This window comes from Gambusia affinis, linkage group LG17, assembly GCF_019740435.1.
Source record: "Gambusia affinis linkage group LG17, SWU_Gaff_1.0, whole genome shotgun sequence".
NCBI classification, from domain to species: domain Eukaryota; kingdom Metazoa; phylum Chordata; class Actinopteri; order Cyprinodontiformes; family Poeciliidae; genus Gambusia; species Gambusia affinis.
In genome coordinates, this window is record NC_057884.1 from 19,621,715 (window position 1) to 19,639,256 (window position 17,542).

A 17,542-nucleotide genomic window follows, 5' to 3' on the forward strand; every position below is an offset into this window, starting at 1 on the left:
TACAAGTAGACTCTGCTGCATCTGTTCCATATTATAATCGTTCCACCCATAGTAGGGACAAAATTCTAGTTCCTGCCAGAGAGGGCTTTTAGTCTGAAATATAGGTAGGAATTGTTGTTGTAAAGACATTGAAGTGGCATGAACGCATGGAAAGCAAAGGCCTTGACTCAAAACATAGGTTTCTTTGTGAAAAAGTAAAACAGTACAGCACATTTCCAGTGCTTTATTTTGGCTTTCGATTATTTGTTTTGACAAAATGTAGGTTCTGATTTGGAAATGAAACCTGACAAAACTTTATTTTAATTACCCTTTCCAAGCATAATTGTAATCCTTGGTGCTTTACACAAAGAATAAGATTGATGTATAAAACATAAAGCTGGCAATAATAAAATAAAAACCAAAACGTGTTGGACCTTCTTTCACCTTCAGAACAGTCCTAATTCTTCAGTTTTTCAAACAATCTTAGTGATTTTGGCCCTGATTTAGGTGATAACATCATACAGTTGCTGCAGATTTACCAACTGTAAATTTATGATCTAAATCTCCCGTTCCAACTCATCCCTAATGCGCTCTGCTGAATTGACTTGTGCATTCACTGGATGTCTCTGGAGACAGAGAACCTACCATCATATATTAAAGAAGGGAGTTTGGGATGATTAAGCATTTTAACATGGTGGATTAAGATACGGGAAGAAGCCATCCAAAGACTGATTACTTTGGTTTTCTAGAAATCCCATGGTTTGTCTTTAAAGCACACCTGTAAATGATGATGTTCTTTATTCTTTAAAGGTTTTATTTAATCCTGTTCGCAATGGATCTCATATTTTTATTTTATACTGCCAAAATGAAGAATGTGTAGAAAAAAACAGAACTGGACCTAGAACTGAGTCCTTCATAACACCATATTTCACGCTGTTAACAGATCCATCATTCACATTTACAAAATGCAATGTGACATAGATATGACTGATCCTGATGATACACTCAAGACTGTGTGACAATGTGAGGTATTTTTGAACCAAACGGCATTAATACTCTAATACACTTTGAAGCACCAGGCGGGTTCACTTTTGTTTCAGAAATGCTTTTTAGAGATTTTAGACAAAAATAGGGAGTGGAAATTGGCCAGAGAAATTAATGTGATTAAGAAGCTTGTGAAAATATTTTTATAAAATGTTGAGCTTGCATAGAGTCCCACATGCAGCTGCAATGTGAGAAAAGGATCACAAGTTAGTCAATTCATATTACTCTGAAACGAGGTCCTCTAAAATGACCTCTAAAATGTTAATATCAGAACTCCAGGACTTGTTTTGCTCTGACTTGTGTTGGAAACTCAAAGTAGATGCCAACATGTGCATATCAACAGAAACAGTGACATCAGGCTTAAGTTTCAAACAATGTTCTACGAAAGCAGGCGCATGGCTCTGCGGTTGAAGTGCCTCAGGAAAACACATTTATTTTGAGCTTGGATCTCTTTTGGAGCTAATTGCAACTATTGGTGTGATCTTACTGCAACACAATACTGTCTGTGGGCTGACATGTACACCGTGGCATGTCTATGAAGTACAATACCGACTCTCCCACATTTGAAAGGTGAAGTTAGTAAGTGGATTTTTTCTGTCTTTCTTTTATTTTAATGTCTTGCTTATCTCTGTCATTATTTGCTTTTTGTGATGACTTTAAACAGTAATTGGGGAAGAGAGGCAAATATGAACTGGAAACACAGTTTACATTTTTAAGAATCAGATGGCCTCATTTTGCCAATTAATTTGGTATCCAGCACAAACACCATCCCCAAAGCATTTCTGACTCATAAATATGCACACAGTAGAATAACAATCAGAAACAGAATGACGCAATTGTAAAAAAACAATCCTAAGTGTGAATTATTGAGATGAACAGGTACATTTTAGTAGTGTTAAAATCATTATTTGCAGTGGAGAAATATTATGCTGTTTCTTACAAACAGGTAGAGAAGATTGCTATTCTGGCAGATGTCCTAACAGAGACTCACTGACACCATCTACAGAGAGAGTTTGCCACAAAAAGACATTTCCTGTAATCTGTATAGATGCACAAAGGTGGAAAATTGAGTGGAAGGAAAAAGCTTAGTAGAAAAAGCTTAACGTTCAAAGTACATTCTGTGGGAGGTGTTGGTGAATTGGCAGTGGGTGTTTTAATTCTGGACCTCTGTCCTTTAAAAAAAAAAAAAAAAAAGGAACCAAATCCCTCTCAGCACTAGATTTTGCAACTAGTGTTAATTAATTCTTTGAAAGACATTTAACTTAGACCTCAATAAGCACACAGCAAAGAGCAGACTGTGTGATTGCTGTTCTGTCCGTCTGTTTTCATCCCATTTCATGCTTGTTTAAGTGCCTAATAAGGCAGAAAAAAAACTGTTTGCTTCTCAGTTTCAAGGTGGAAATAGTCATTAAAGAATACTGAACACAGCGGCTATGTGACACCTTAATACTGAAGTAAAGAAGTCTTTTAAAAGCTGGATCACTCGCACAGGGATTTACCCACCCCATTATCTACTCAGGGACAGACAGGAAGGAATTAATCAAAGAAATCCTAAACGGCGTTGTGGTTTGACACAAAAATACCCCTTGAATTATTACTGGATTATGTGTAGTTTGACAAAAGAAATTGCCTCTGCTCATTCTCATGTAGCACAGCAGAGCACACTTAGAAAGATATGATCTATCACCAGATGATACAGAAAATGTATGCCTGGACTGGATCTCATCTTCATGCTGAAAAGGCTTTTAGATCCACAAACAATCTACTTGATCTCAAGTTTTTAATAAAAGATGACATTCATGTCCTAAATAGTTTCACAATAAATGTAAACACGTAGAGATACTGCCAGAATCTGACTTTGTTTGAACTTTTGAACTGTTTTCTCAACACACACACACACACACACACACACACACACACACACGCAGCCAGATGGATGGGAAATATTGGCAAACGGAGACAAACCAACATTTGGGAAAACACCTTAGGGATCACTTGGATGTAGTTCTTGCACAATTGGACAGAATAAATTAAAATGTTTATGTATGCATGCATTATTTCGGAGACAGCAAACATTGTTGAATAATATTTCAATTCTATTTACAGTAATGGAAAGCTAGTTTTAATAATTGCCAATATAACTAGCTATAAACAGCTATGTCTAATAGTCAGGTACAGTTTATTCAAGAAACTGAATAGTTGATGATCACCAAGGTGATTTTACATAATCAGGACTGATGCATGCAGGTGTGTGTCAGCACAATGTCAAAGAGGAAAGACATCTGTAATCATGTTAAAGAAGCAGAGTCTGCCTCACATCAGTCTGGGAAGGGTTATACAGCCATGAAAGACAATTTATAGTCACGTTACGGTGTTAAGTAGAAACATTTAAAACAGCTACTAATTAACTCAGGCTGGACGTACTAGCAAATTCACCAAAAAGTCAGACAATGTTCAGAGAAACTACAAGAAAGAAAGAAAGAACTCCACCTCAGACTCAACCGGCTGATTAGAAAAAACAAAAGAAAGGTTGAAGGAGAACGCTTCTTCTGTCTTAAAATAAAATTGAAGCATGACTTGAACCAAGTTACATCTTACTAATCCATAAGACGAGTCAAACAATGATCCTTGATCAATGTAGAGATGTTTGGTCACAGTACAATGCAATATGTTTAGGGGGAAAGATGCAAGATATCACACATATTAACTTGCAACAGAATAAGGTTGCCACAGTGAAGTTTTTCTGTAATGGGCAGTGTGATATTTGCCCACATGTGAGGATTTGTTCCACATAAAACATTATATTCTCTTCACATCTCACAGAAGCCTGAAAGTACAGAGTCAACCGCACGCATGGAGGAGTGTGTGTTATGTCTACTTGCACTCATAAAATCTCTCGCTGGAGTGCACACGCAACAAAAACATACAAACACATGTTTGAAATGCACCCGAGCTCTGCGTGCGCTCTCACAAATGCTAAAAACAGCCAAGAAAATGCATGCTCTGACGCTGCCACGCTGAGGTGAGGCAACAGCTGAAAGTCACTGCATATTTCCACTTTGCCCCATAAGGTTCAGCTGTTTTATGCCACTGATAGTCTCACTAAAATCGCCTTTTTCCCCCAGCAAGAGAACTCCACGCCAACTCTCTCTCACACACACACATATATATATATCTGAGCCAGTAGAGCTTCGTTTTATCTGTTGTGGCACAGCATGAGGTGAGTTGTAAACCTCCGAGCTGTCTGGAATCCTGTCTGCTACTACTAAGCCACTAGAAGAGAGCCGAGACTGTTTTATTAGAGCCTGCGACAATAATCATAAAGTTGTTTTACAGAATGGATTGCTTTAACAGAATTTTTATGTAACCACAGAAGGATTTTGATAAATACTTACTTGCTCACTTAGTCCTCACTAATGCAGATAATTTCCCAGAGAAGAGGTTTTCTGCTGCGTTTGCACCGTCCACCTTTGTGGAAACCAAGTTTTTGGCCTCCAAAATTGAGATTCCTAAAAGGTGGATTTGTGATGCGGCCATTTTGACTGCATATCCAGGAATAGTTTTCTTATCTGCTTGTTTTGGCCAGACTCTATTCCACTTTCCATCAAATTTGATTTTGGAAATGTAATATGGCTGTGAGAAAATAATACACAGTGTCCAAGAAAACCTAAGCTACAGATCTTTTGAGAAAATCTGCAGCCTGCCACTGACTTTGAGCTTGATGCAGTGCCAACTCGTCAGTGGGAAAAGTAGCTATTGATTATCATAGAAGTTGCTGAAAAACTTCACTCCCTTGTTTGCATATTTTGTCGAGTGAAGTAAGTAGTTTTGTTTCCATTACAAATGTGTGTAAATCTTTTTCTGCTAAAATGGAAAAAAGGCAATTTCGCAATTGCGCTATTTCTGTTAAATAAGAAATTAAATTAAAATCAAATGTGAATCAAGTTGTCCAGCTTGATAGAAATCATGGCAACGACATATGTTAACAGTTAGATAATATATATTCAGTATTGATTCAGTGTTGATTCTCCTGTGATGCAAAAAACGGGGCTTCCAATTAAATTTTGCAAAAAACCCTTTATTTTGCTACAACTGAAAAGCCACCTTGTCTTAGTACAAAAACTTTTTATCGAAAAACATATTTTTCTCTAAATATTCATGTTTCCTTTAAGCAAATTTATTTATTTTTGTTTAATTTGCACAATTTGATGGTTAATGGAAACGCAGCTAGAGACTGTCTAAGCAATCAGTTTTCAAACGTGTTGATGTCCAAGTCAGTGCAGGTTTAAAACTCAGCTTCCCTGCTTTCTGATTCTGCAAGTTCATCCACAAAGAGATGCAGGATAAATGTTTCCACAGATAATCAAACCTTTGCGTGTTTGTTTGTGAGCTGTTTGCGTTCAAACCGGCGTCTGATATTCAAACGGTCCCAGGAGAGAGGGGCTTGTCTCACTGCGCTCCCCTGAAGGCACACAGGCTAGCCAGGGTCCATTAACAGGCCTCCCTGTGTGAAACCTGATCCACTATCTCTGCTGATGTGTGTCCAGATAAGACTCTCACAAACACACACACACACACACCGCTGCTAGCAGAAGAAAGTTCCTCCTCGCTCCTCCCGTCCTTTGCGGAGCTGTCCAGATAAGTTTGCTTTTAGGAGGAAGTGATCGTCACAAGGTGTCAGAGGTGAAAGGGCAGCTGGGGTTATCTGGAGGTGAGATCTCGACCTGATCCCTGTCCTCACCTCTCCTGAGTTTGCCATTTAGGCCTCTCCCGTCTTTCAACAGGGGATTTGAACACTGCCTGCTGACTTCCTGACACTTCACGTTCTATTTTTGGATGATTTTTATTTTTTTTAAAGCTTCACGCCTCGAGGCAAAAGTAAATTAAAGCTACAAAAAATTAATCATACTTAAGATAAGCAGCTTGCAGTTGGTGATACAGTGGCGGGCAGTGAGATCTGTAACAGCGGATTGTAAACTGGAGCTCTCTATTCCTGGATATGCTGCTCCTGCTGCATAATGTAAGACCTTTTGAAGGAGTTCCATTACAGCTATTTAGAAGAAAACAGTTACAGATAAGTTCCTCTATATTAACCAAGGTGCCCTTGAATAAAAAAACAGGTGAAGATCCACGTGAGGAGTTGATTTCTCCATTTGAAGTGCCATTGTGGCGCTCTGACTCTGAATCACGCTAAGCCTGTCTTAGGCTGAGGCTTCTTCTGTTTCGGCTCTTCTTTCTTTTTCGTCCTCTGTTGCCTCAAAGGACGACTCCTCCACTCTGTGTCTTAGCATGCTAACCGTTGAACGGACCCGCTTTTCCCCCAGGAAACTCGTAATGTATCTTGTTTAATGTGACGTTGCGTGTTCCAGCACAGAACATATAATCAAATGCAACAGTTCTGCGACGAATTTGACACCCACTGGCAGAAACTGCACCAGTTAGACGTCCTTCACGGCACATTACATAACACCTGCAGCACACGGAGCGTCCCAGCCGCTCACACTGTACATTGTTCCTCAGGAAATCTTCTGTCCTACATTTCAGTCCTTGAAATGAATCGTTCCTCTTCCATATTCTGATTAAGTTTAAGTCTAAGGCTTCCTATTAGCCTTTGACCCTGTGTGCTGAGGAAAGTACTGTAGCTGGGGTTTCCCCCAGCAGTGTAGTTCCACCTACAGCTGATATACCTCCCTATGAAGCATCACGTGTGCGTGGGTGTGTGTGTGTGTTGGTGTGTGTTGTAAGGGAGAGCTCGTGTATTCTATTTCCAGTACTGGTCCTGAGCTACTTTAATCCCCTTGCCTTTTCTCTATTGCCATTGGCGATAGAAAAAAAAAAAACCTCTACCCCTGACCCCCAGTCTGCCTCCCCTCACCCTCCAGGCTTTCTGCCTCTGTCTTGCTGGGATTGAGTTGCAAGTTTACTGAAAATAGCCTGTGAGAGGCAGAATCTTTTCTGTCAGGCAGACAGAGGGTTTGATAGAGACAATCCCAGCCGAGGAGACAGCTCTGCGAGTGCTGCGCTACGGGGGGAAAAAAAAACTAGAGTCAGGCATTTGAGGGAGGTAAGACCTCATACTGTGAGTGTGTGTGTGTGTGTTTGTAATCCTGTAAATGAACGTGCAGTCATGTCATGTTTTCAGCTTTTACAGCTCAGATAAGGTCTTTTTTCCCCCTTTTTTTCTTGATTTTCTTTGGTTTTCTGAACAAAAAGTGTTTTTTCAACACATGACAGAAGCATATTTATAATTATAATATTAAAGGAGGTGAATAAAAAATGACTTAATACTGAAATATCCGCTCACTGAAATGTATACTGTACAGCACTTGATTAGGGCAACTTTCTCATGAATCATTGCACACACCTGTAACTTTGCTGATGTTTTGAGGAAGAACCAGGTTTGCATTTACCTGTGCAGACTTTGGTAAAACACTCTGGACCAACTGCAGCAGACGACATATTTCTCCACTTTTTCCTTCCACTGAACTTTCCATTGATATTATTATATCTATTGCCATTAACGTAACTTACCCTCCTCGTGAATAGTGCCACTGACTGTTCAACATCTGCCAAGTCAGATTTTGTAGGTCTTTTATGTTTGATTTTTTTTTTTATTATTCAATTTTGGGATTTGGGATCTTTCCAAGTATACCACAAAATATAAGTAAACCATAAAAAAGTTTCCCTTTTTTTAATAATTGACGTTTTCTTTCAGATGAAATCTCTTTCAAAGCATTAATATTTGATTGTGTATAACATTTTCTGTGTTCTTATGAAAAAATAAATCATGAAGATCACACAGACATTCCAGTGTTGCAGTAAAATCATCCATTTTTGTGGATGCATCTGGGAAATATCTGTGAGTAATTCAAACCCTTTCAGTCTGAAATTCTGCTCATATTCCCAGAGTTGCTGTAAGATTCCATATGTCATGCTGAATCGTACAGAAACATGGATGAAAGGAAGCAAAGAAATCTGTATTTCTGAATTTTTCTATTTTAGCTGATGGTGAGCACTGTGGTCAGGAGTATTTCTGTTCATGGATGGACTGCATATGCTGCGTTTTGTGTAGCGATGCTGTTAAACAGGACTCATACTCTGGGCTGTTGGAGTTTAAAAAAAAAGATGAAAAAAGAGGCCTGGAGCCACAGCAGCTCATGGAGCCCTGTGAGAACAGCAGCATAATATTCTGTATTACTGTAAGGGAGTTTTCTGACCCGTAGCTGGAAGGTCTAATGAAAATTGCTGAATTGCATTATGGCGCTAGATACACTAGTGCTAAAAAACACCCAAAATGGAACCAATGCATAAAATTTTCTGTTTTGTTTGACAACTCGCCTGACATATTTTTCTAGATTGACTAGATTAATAGATTAACAGCTTGTACTTGATAATTTGGTTTATTGGCACTTGATTAGTTTAAGACAATATCTATTTTTTAAGTTCAAAGCTTTTCTGGATCACGCCTTCAAACTCCTGCTATGGTTTGTGAGGAATGAGTTGGCTTAGCTTTTCTCTACCAGACTTTGTTCTGAACTCTGTAGAACTGCATTCTTGAACCTTGGTCATAAAATGCTCTTCACTGCAAATTTAATACTTTGGGATCACTTAGAGATTGTAAAACTCCTTCAAAGACTCATTTAGATGATATTGAGTAACATTTAGCTTGTTCTTTTACTTCACAATACTGGTCCTTCACAATTTATCCTAATAAGATGAGAAAGTAAATGACAAATTTCCAGCTCATCTCATAGCCCTGTATGAAGGACATTTTGGGCTTTTGATTACTTTGGAAACATTTCTTGAGTTCTCAAAAATAAATTTATATTCACAAATTGCTCTTAAAACATTTCTTTGTAAAAACAAAGAAACATTAAGCTAATCTCATCCAGACTTATTTCAGTCTCGGGATGGACTAAAGGTCAATCATAGAACTTGTACAAATAAATATAGAGGTGTAAAGTGAAGTGCAGAATCAAATCTGGATATAAAAGTGAGATGTGGAGCTAAACAATTGACAAATAATTCTTCAACCTATGTTAACTCTGTTTATCCTAGAAATGTTCTTTTCTTTTTTACAATATATCTAAGTAACAGGGATAAAAAATATTTTATTTAGTAGCTGCCATACTCTGTCAGATAACTGCAAACATGGCTGAAGAAATTTTGTATGAAACCAAAACATGTTTCACTTGAAGGAAATCTTTGTTTCTTGAGGTTCCCCTTGTGATTTTCTGTCCTACACCCAGAGCACATTCTCAAGCTGAGAAAGTCGTTGTCCACATGTATATATGTAATAAAATAGCTTCCATTTGTTTTGCCAACTTGTGCTGAACCAGCAGACATTTACATTTCTCATTTTGTTATGAGGTAGTTCTTTTGGCTAGCTTGTTTAATGAACTGCATTTAGTCATTGTGAAGTACATGCATCTGACCATGCAACATTTATCCTCTCTGGAAGCAACGTTTAGGCAGTTGAAATAATTTGACCCTCCTGGCTTTTCGGTTTCAACAGAAGGCAAAGAGAGGCCTCTTTGGGAGAAGATCTCTCAAACAGAAGGTATCAGGCAGCAGCTGAAGTTTTGTTTAAAAGCTGCAGTTTGCACTGCTGCTGCAACAAATTCTGCCTCTTTATTCCGCTGTGCTGTTAAATTTTGCAGGGTAGTTATGCTAGCACTGAGCATTTTGGAGCCAGCGGGGCTTGTAGAGGGCATGAATAAAAGAGTTTCTGAGGTTGAGTGGTGCAGCATCCCCGCCGCACCAGATTTAGATCTAAAACAGGAGCGAAGAGGAGTGAAGAAAACTTCTGGGACTGCTAATGATTCACTTCACATAATATCCTTTTTTTTCTTCTTAAGTTCGGTCAATTGGTTAAAACTCTACACGACAAACTTCATTCTAATGTCTGCTTTAAGTAACATGTATTTAACTCCACAGAAACTATCTAGCAGCCGCTGTGCAGTGAAGTGTGTAATATTGCCTGTTTTGAGTTCAGAGGGTCTGCTTTTGTGACCCGTCGGCGTGTGTGTTTGTGTGTGTTGATGTTTCAGTTGAACTCTCCAATGAACTCGGTCAGCAGCACAGAGGACATTAAGCCCCCGCTGGGCCTCAATGGCGTGATGAAGGTGCCCGCTCAGCCCTCAGGCACGGCTCTGTCACTCACCAAACACATCTGCGCCATCTGCGGCGACCGCTCCTCAGGTGAGTGCACCGACACCAGGCCGACCATCAATACAGCACAGGTGTGTTGGAATGTCAATTGGAATGTTATTGACAAGTTCAATTAGTCATTTCATTCAAGAAGTGAGTTTTGGCATTTCGCTTGGCTCGGTGGTGGAGCCAAGTGAAACGTTTGATTCCCAGGGAATCGAACGCCACTGGGTTGGATTCCCAGGGAATCGAACGCCACTGGGTTGGTTTCCCAGGGAATCGAACGCCACTGGGTTGGATTCCCAGGGAATCGAACGCCACTGGGTTGGATTCCCAGGGAATCGAACGCCACCGGGTTGGATTCCCAGGGAATCGAACGCCACTGGGTTGGTTTCCCAGGGAATCGAACGCCACTGGGTTTGATTCCCAGGGAATCGAACGCCACTGGGTTTGATTCCCTGGGAATCGAACGCCACTGGGTTGGTTTCCCAGGGAATCGAACGCCACTGGGTTGGTTTCCCAGGGAATCGAACGCCACTGGGTTTGATTCCCTAGGTTTTTTCACTACCCTACTTCCTGTCCTGCTACTCATAAATAAAGGCCACTATTCCCAAAAAAATAAACATTTCTTAATATATTCTGTATGTTTATTATACACAGAATGCTATATTCTAAGCATTCATAGCAAAATCTTCAAAATGGTCACTTTAGAAAAACAGGTTTTTCTTATGGAAACTAACCGACGTTGACTTTTAACGGTAAGCTAGAAAGCAAGGGCAAGTCACAGAGTATCCATGCACATTAGTGAGAAATTGAGTGAAAGGGAAAAAAAATACAGTAGAAACTTGCACAAGCAACAAGCATAACCAAGCCCTGGAGAGGATTGTTAAACAAAGTCCAATCAAGCAGTAAGAGTAGATTCAAAAGGCATAGAGACTTTTTTCTTTCACTGAACTTCATTCATATGCTTGCTCATAGCACTGTATGCTCAGTTCTCTATATTGGCATTTGAAAAGTCTATGTTTGTGAAGGTCAAAACATCCCCATAAAGCACCAATAATATCTCTCCTGAAATCTGTTTTTATTGGTCTCCTGTTGGGGTTTTTATGAGCTCATCAAACTCACCAGAAAAGAAACTCTACCCCACTCTCTCCTTGATTATATCATCATGAGCTGTTCATCCCTGGAAGGTTTGAAATAATCTGTAAACAGCTCGGATGACACCGTCTCTCATTATTACCTAATTAAAAGGAAGTCGGACTACCCCAAATCTTGCTTAATCCTTCTGGAGCCGCACTAAAAAACCTCCAAAGGAGATCTAAACATGATCGTCGGCAGAGAGCAACCCCGCTGACCACTCTGGCACAACTACAGACTGCAGCTTCTTGCAGTGGGACTCCTCCTGGAAGGACAACAGTCAGCGTAATTCTTCAGAAATCTCGGCTATGTGGTAGGGAAGCCAGAGTCAGGCCACACTTTGGGGGGAAAAGCACATGAAGGCTGCAGCAAGGAGGCGCTTCAGAACAAACATAAATCATGAGGCAACCAAACCTCACATCAACTTCCACTGAAATGGAGAAATACTGTATGTGCGGGAAACTGCACAACTTTGATATTAGTGGGGGGAAAAAAACTAACATAAGTGCAGCTGGAGGTGAAAACAAACAGATTGGACCGAATATAAATATATTATTGTTCAGTGTCAAAAACAAAGTTATGATAATCATGAGTTATCATTTGACCTAGAATTAACTCAGCTGCTTCAACCAGAGGAACTTTTAACTTTTATGAGTAACTAAAGATTTTTGCAGTCAAAAATGTTATCAGTTTCTTATTTTTCCTTTTCCAGCATAAACAAATAGATGTCTGTTGAATCATTTTTCCAGGGATGACTGTTAAAAGCTTTGAACCTGTAGGGGTTTGGTGAATTTTGTTGTCATTTTGCGTCACCGGAGTTGCTTCTGCCCGAAAGGGGAGGAGGGAGAATCAAAACTGTGTTAAATAGCAAGTCATGCTTCATTTGGTGTTGCTCAAGGGCTTTATTTATCTTCTCTGGTGGTCTAAGCAGCAGATATTGAACAAAGAAACAGTTTAAACAACACTGAAGGCGGAAAATGGGTTCCATCCCTCATAAAAAACAAAAGCTGTAGCTGTTAGGAACAAGAGGCCGACATGAGAACAGAGTCCTGGTGGAATCTGTCCTCAGTGAGTCTTTGTTTCCTTTCACAACCACAACATACGGTAAACCACAAACTCAAGAGTCTGTTCACTTTGATAGAACAAAGAAATAATTATGATCAGATGCTTGTCAAGCTACAGTTTCCATATGCTGCTAACTCCGCATTAGCACCATGTCTTCAGTGTAAGTAGCAGGTTGTTAGGTAGCAGCTGTTTTTGTGTTTTGAGCACAACTTGAGTGCTGCAGTTCATCTTAGTTATTTATTCAGAGCTGTGTGTCACATAAATAAGCACCTGTGGAGAGCATTAGGATGCCTGCTTTGACCCAAGGTGAAAAACAGATGTAATCTTCATCTATTTTTATGTTACAGACACAAACCTTTACTTTACTTTGGAGAGAACTAATGTCTCAGTCCAACATGTAATTTGGTAGTTAGGAACCACAACCATCTGCAGATATCTTTAATCCACAAGTACTTCAGATCCCTTCAAACAACGCTGCCTGTTTTAATAGTTCAAACACTAAGTATACGTTAATATTCATTAATACACACAGAGAAAACTGAAAAAAGAGAGTGGAGCTTCTGGATTGGTTGGTTTGCACACGCCGGTCAATAGCGTGTCATGCAGCATTGTGCCGATGTTCTTTACTCAGGGCTGAATGCACAAATAATGAATTGTGAATAGGTGAGGATCGACTGTGTATGTTTTGTTTGTTTTTTTTTGTTTTATTTTATTTATTTGTTTAGTTTTGGAAAAAAATCTGAAAAGTGTGGCATGTATATTCAGTTCCTCAGTTACTATAAGTCTAGCAGCTTTTTACATCTTCAGACTCAAATTTAGTTTATTGTCTGCATGTCTGCATGTTTAGTGTTTTTGTTCTGCTCTACTCAGAATGGTCCTTTGTCCATCTCTTTCTAGCTCTCATGTCCCTGCAGAGAAAAGCATTCACCACAGCATGATGCTGCCACCATCATATTTCAGCTTAAGAATGGTGCATTCAGTCAGTGTTAGTTTCCAGTTTAAAGTGGAAAAATAAATTGGTGGCACTGGATTTCTATTTAGGAGTATCAAACAAAAGGGAGCTATATCTGGATATTGATTTTCTTAACTTTTTTTGCTATATTGCTTCACTTAGTGAATAATAATCTCATGCATGCCCTAAATTTATTGCTGTTTCTACTGTATTTTATCTGATGTGAGACTCAGTGTAGCATAATCCAGGAGACATCCTGTTAAAGCCCAAAGCAAACATCCTCCGTCTTCTCCCGTTTCCAGGAAAACACTATGGTGTCTACAGTTGTGAAGGCTGCAAGGGTTTCTTCAAACGAACCGTTCGCAAGGACTTGACCTACACCTGCCGTGACAACAAGGACTGTGTTATCGATAAGCGCCAGAGGAACCGCTGTCAATACTGCCGCTACCAGAAGTGCTTGGCCATGGGCATGAAGAGAGAAGGTACAGCACATACCGTTGAGGATAAAGTCCTGCTTAAACAAAACCTCCATCCTGTACAAACCTGCTTCAATCAGTGTTTTCTTTCCAGGAATCACTCTTTAATTTAATTTAGGTTTCACCTCCAGGAGCAGAAAGAGATCATAGTTTTTCTTCTAAGTTGAATGTTTAATTTGTTTGAAAAAAAAAAAAATCTGAAGCAGAATATTTATTCAACAAACTTCTTCTTTTATTATTGTAGTAGCATGAATTTTAAAAATACCTAAAAAAAAAAAAAAAAAAGCTTGAAAAGATCATCCACTTTGTGCCAAGAGAAAACTACTTATTAGTTGAACAGAAAAGATGTTTGACCTTTATGTATCCTCACCCAGCTCTGAGTCCAACGGCTAAAAGAAATGCTGAGCTTCCTAGAAACCTTGATCAAAAATTAAAAAGGAATGAATCAATATAAAAAAAATATATATATAGCTACATTTATTTTAAATGTATTGTTAGGGGTACTAGCAATAATACAGATGCCATGCAAAAGCTTTTTCCTGTTTTTCAAAACGAGTTAGTGATTTAGTCACACATGATAAAGAGTCTTTATTTAATTAATTATATCTACTTCTAAAAACATAAGCTCGTGTGCAGGTTAATTTTGTCAATTGTTCAGCAGATTTATAATTGATGTTAGTTTTTATGAATCAACTAGCAGTTAACACTTTTTCCCTCATTTCTGACATAAAATCCATCAGTTTGTGTGGATATAAATTTGGCCCATTGATCCATGCTCGTACCACAACTGAACAAGAAAATCAATGTAAAACTGCAAACATTTATCCTTGAACGAGACCTTGCTCATGTAAAAACAAAATTTGTCGCCATGGTAACTTTTGCAAGTCACTGTTGCGTCTTCTGAACAAAGAAAACTCCCTGGAATTTGATGGTGACGTTTTGCTCTCTCCTGTCCCTCTTGCCCAGCGAACAGCTTTGATTAAACCCAGAGGTGGTCGATGAGATTTGAGCCTCACTGTGGAGACGGCAGAGATCGGGCCATAGTGGGCCTTGGAACCAGGAGAGTTTTGTTATGTGAGGGAAAGAAAAACAGGCAGCGAGGTGTGAATTTTAACACTCCATGAAGGTGTTAAAAATATTTGTGCTCTCGGCAGTGCTGTTAAGCTCTCCTTCTCACATCGAGCAAATAAATCAATGCATCTCTCCATTGTGGTAAAGAGGTTTTTAAATGGAGAGTGCAGATTACAGTGCCTTGCAAATGTATTCACACCCCTTGAGGCATTTTTGCATTTTGCCACATTAAAACCATAAACTGCACTGTATTTTATTGTGATTTTTATGTGATAGACCAACACAAAGATAGCTGTGGAAGGAAAATAAGACATGGTTATCAAAAGTAAAATATGAAAATAAAAAGAACTCTCTTTTTGCTGCAATTTTCCAGCTGCCTTCCCAAGATTTACGTGTTGGATCCATGTGGGTAAGAGTTTCTCTGACAAATAGCCCCCAGATGGAATTGTCCACAGTTTTCATATTGGCTCCATATGAATTTGATCCACAGCAGGCTGGATAAAAATTGGGATATATGCAGGTGTTACAATTGTTTTACAATTCCAATAGTTTTTTCTAAAAAAACAGATCATTTGAGACACAACTAAGAAGTGCACCGGGTGCATTCATTTTTGTTGTCTTTAGTAACTAAAGTGGGTTCTGTACAAAAAGACCATTATATGCCAACATAATATATGGGGCCCACAAACACATTTGTTGTGTGAGGGCTGGGACGGTCTGAAAAGAGTGTCTTCTTCTGCAAGCAAACAGGACTTACTTTGGATTTGCATCAAGAATTATTTTATTCTTTCAGTTCTGCCATAAATACTTCTACAGATTATCCCACCTGAGTTGTTGATCCTTGCAGCTCTTCCAGAGTTACACCTTAACTCCTTTACTAACTGATGTTCTCCTTTCAAGGCCTGTCAGATTAGCCAGACCTCCAACCTGTGCACTGAAAAAGCACAAAGTCTCACCTGGTATTTTGTCTAACTTCTAGTGAAGATTTCTTAGTTTCATCTCATTTTAAGTGTACAAACTTGCAAGTCATTTTTTCTGCAGGACATAGGATCTTGCTTTAAGTCAATAATTTGTTAATTTTGATGAAAAATTACTAGTTCCACTAGTAGATTATTTCACATATACTATGGGAAAAGTGTCTTTTTATAAGTGAACTAATCCACCATTGGAGCTAGTACTTTTTCAATCTATATTATGGGATTATTAACTTAAAATATAAAATATCTTTCTGAAAAGTTACTTGTAAGTTAGTTTCATTTCAAGTGTACAAAGATATTTGTACACTCGAAATGCTGATACATGGGAATGGCAGCATCATACTGTCTCATACTTTGTCTAGTTTTTAGTACTAAAAACTAGACAAACATATTTACACATTTGTTAAAAATAAGGCCTATTTTAAAGGGATCTGTGACACTAAGCAGAAAAACCGATGATTGTGTTGTATCATTGCAGCTTTATTTAGGGCTTGTTTAGCTCAAAGAAAGTATTTTAGATTTCTCTCCATTTTTCTTGACCTTATCCTGGCCTCCTGTCCCCTCCCGCACGCTTTTGTTTATGTCATTGTTGGGCTCCGTACTTCTTTCAAGGATATTATCGTTTACTACCTCTTGCCTCACTGCCAGCTCACCGCCACTCCTCCCCCCACCCCGCCGCCTTTTCCCTGCACCCCGAGGGCTGTGGTTAGCGAACAAGGCAGCAGCAGTAGCCCAAAAGGCTAAGCGAATCCACAGAAAAACAGGATTAAATGAATTTATGCGCTCCCAGTCAGGACAGCAGAGGAGGAGGGAAGAGGGGAGAATAAAGCTAACATGATTTCAGCCCTCCTCACCTCTGTGTGACTCCAACACAAGTATTCTACCCTTGGGCTGACCTCCACTGCCAGACAGCCGTTTCTCCAAAACTGGGGCCCCTTTCTCCTTCTCCTCTGACAACCTCTGCTTCCCTTTCCCTCACAACAAGGCCGAGGCCTCTCCAGTTCTCAACCTGAAATGGAAACCAGAGCAGGGAAAACTTAAGAAGACAGGCAGTCCTGCACACCCAGTGTGTAATGTGTGTGTCTTAAGGATGTGTGCAGACCTGGATGCTCACATTAGCTTTCTAAAACTCTCCCTTCATTTAACACTTAACAAAAAAAAAGCTCTATTAATTCGCAGTTGCAATAAAAAGCCACAATGCGTTTAAACGTTTATATGCGGTGCCTCGGATTAAATAAATTACAGCCTTCTGAAAAGACAAAAACATAGTCGTGCTGCTTTTCTTTTTTCACTCGAGGGTGGACATGTGGTTTCTCCCGCCTCAGCTATGAGTCTGTCTGTCTGCCCAGCAACAAAATCATTTCCCGTCTCCGAGTCAATCAGATGACAAAATCAACACAGTTGTGTTTATATCTCTCTTTTTTTAATGCATGACAAAGTCCTCACTGATTTCTACTCCAGCTTTTTATTCATTTGATGCGGTTAAAGAAAAAGGAAAGGAAAAATATTTATATTCCTAAAACTTTCTGAACTTTGTTGCATTTGATCACTTTGCAGCCAAAAACTTCAAAATGCTATTTTATCAGACAAACAAAAAATGAAATGAACAGCAAACTAAAACAACTGATCATTCTTTAAAATAAAAAAACATCACTATGCTGATACATGGGAATGGCAGCATCATACTGTGC

The 17,542-nt window shown here is 39.1% G+C and overlaps 1 protein-coding gene across 5 annotated transcripts in view; it reads left to right on the top strand.

Annotated features, from left to right (window-relative positions):
- Positions 1-17,542, top strand: part of rxraa (retinoid X receptor, alpha a) — a 173,296-nt gene that overhangs the window by 133,318 nt on the left and 22,436 nt on the right. For 3 of the 5 annotated variants that reach the window (XM_044144202.1, XM_044144198.1, XM_044144200.1), the window contains exons 4-5: positions 10,065-10,224; positions 13,630-13,809. In XM_044144202.1, coding sequence (XP_044000137.1) covers positions 10,065-10,224; positions 13,630-13,809 — 340 coding nt within the window. The remainder of the gene's footprint in view (positions 1-10,064; positions 10,225-13,629; positions 13,810-17,542) is intronic. The other 2 variants (XM_044144199.1, XM_044144201.1) reach the window with 1 other exon arrangement.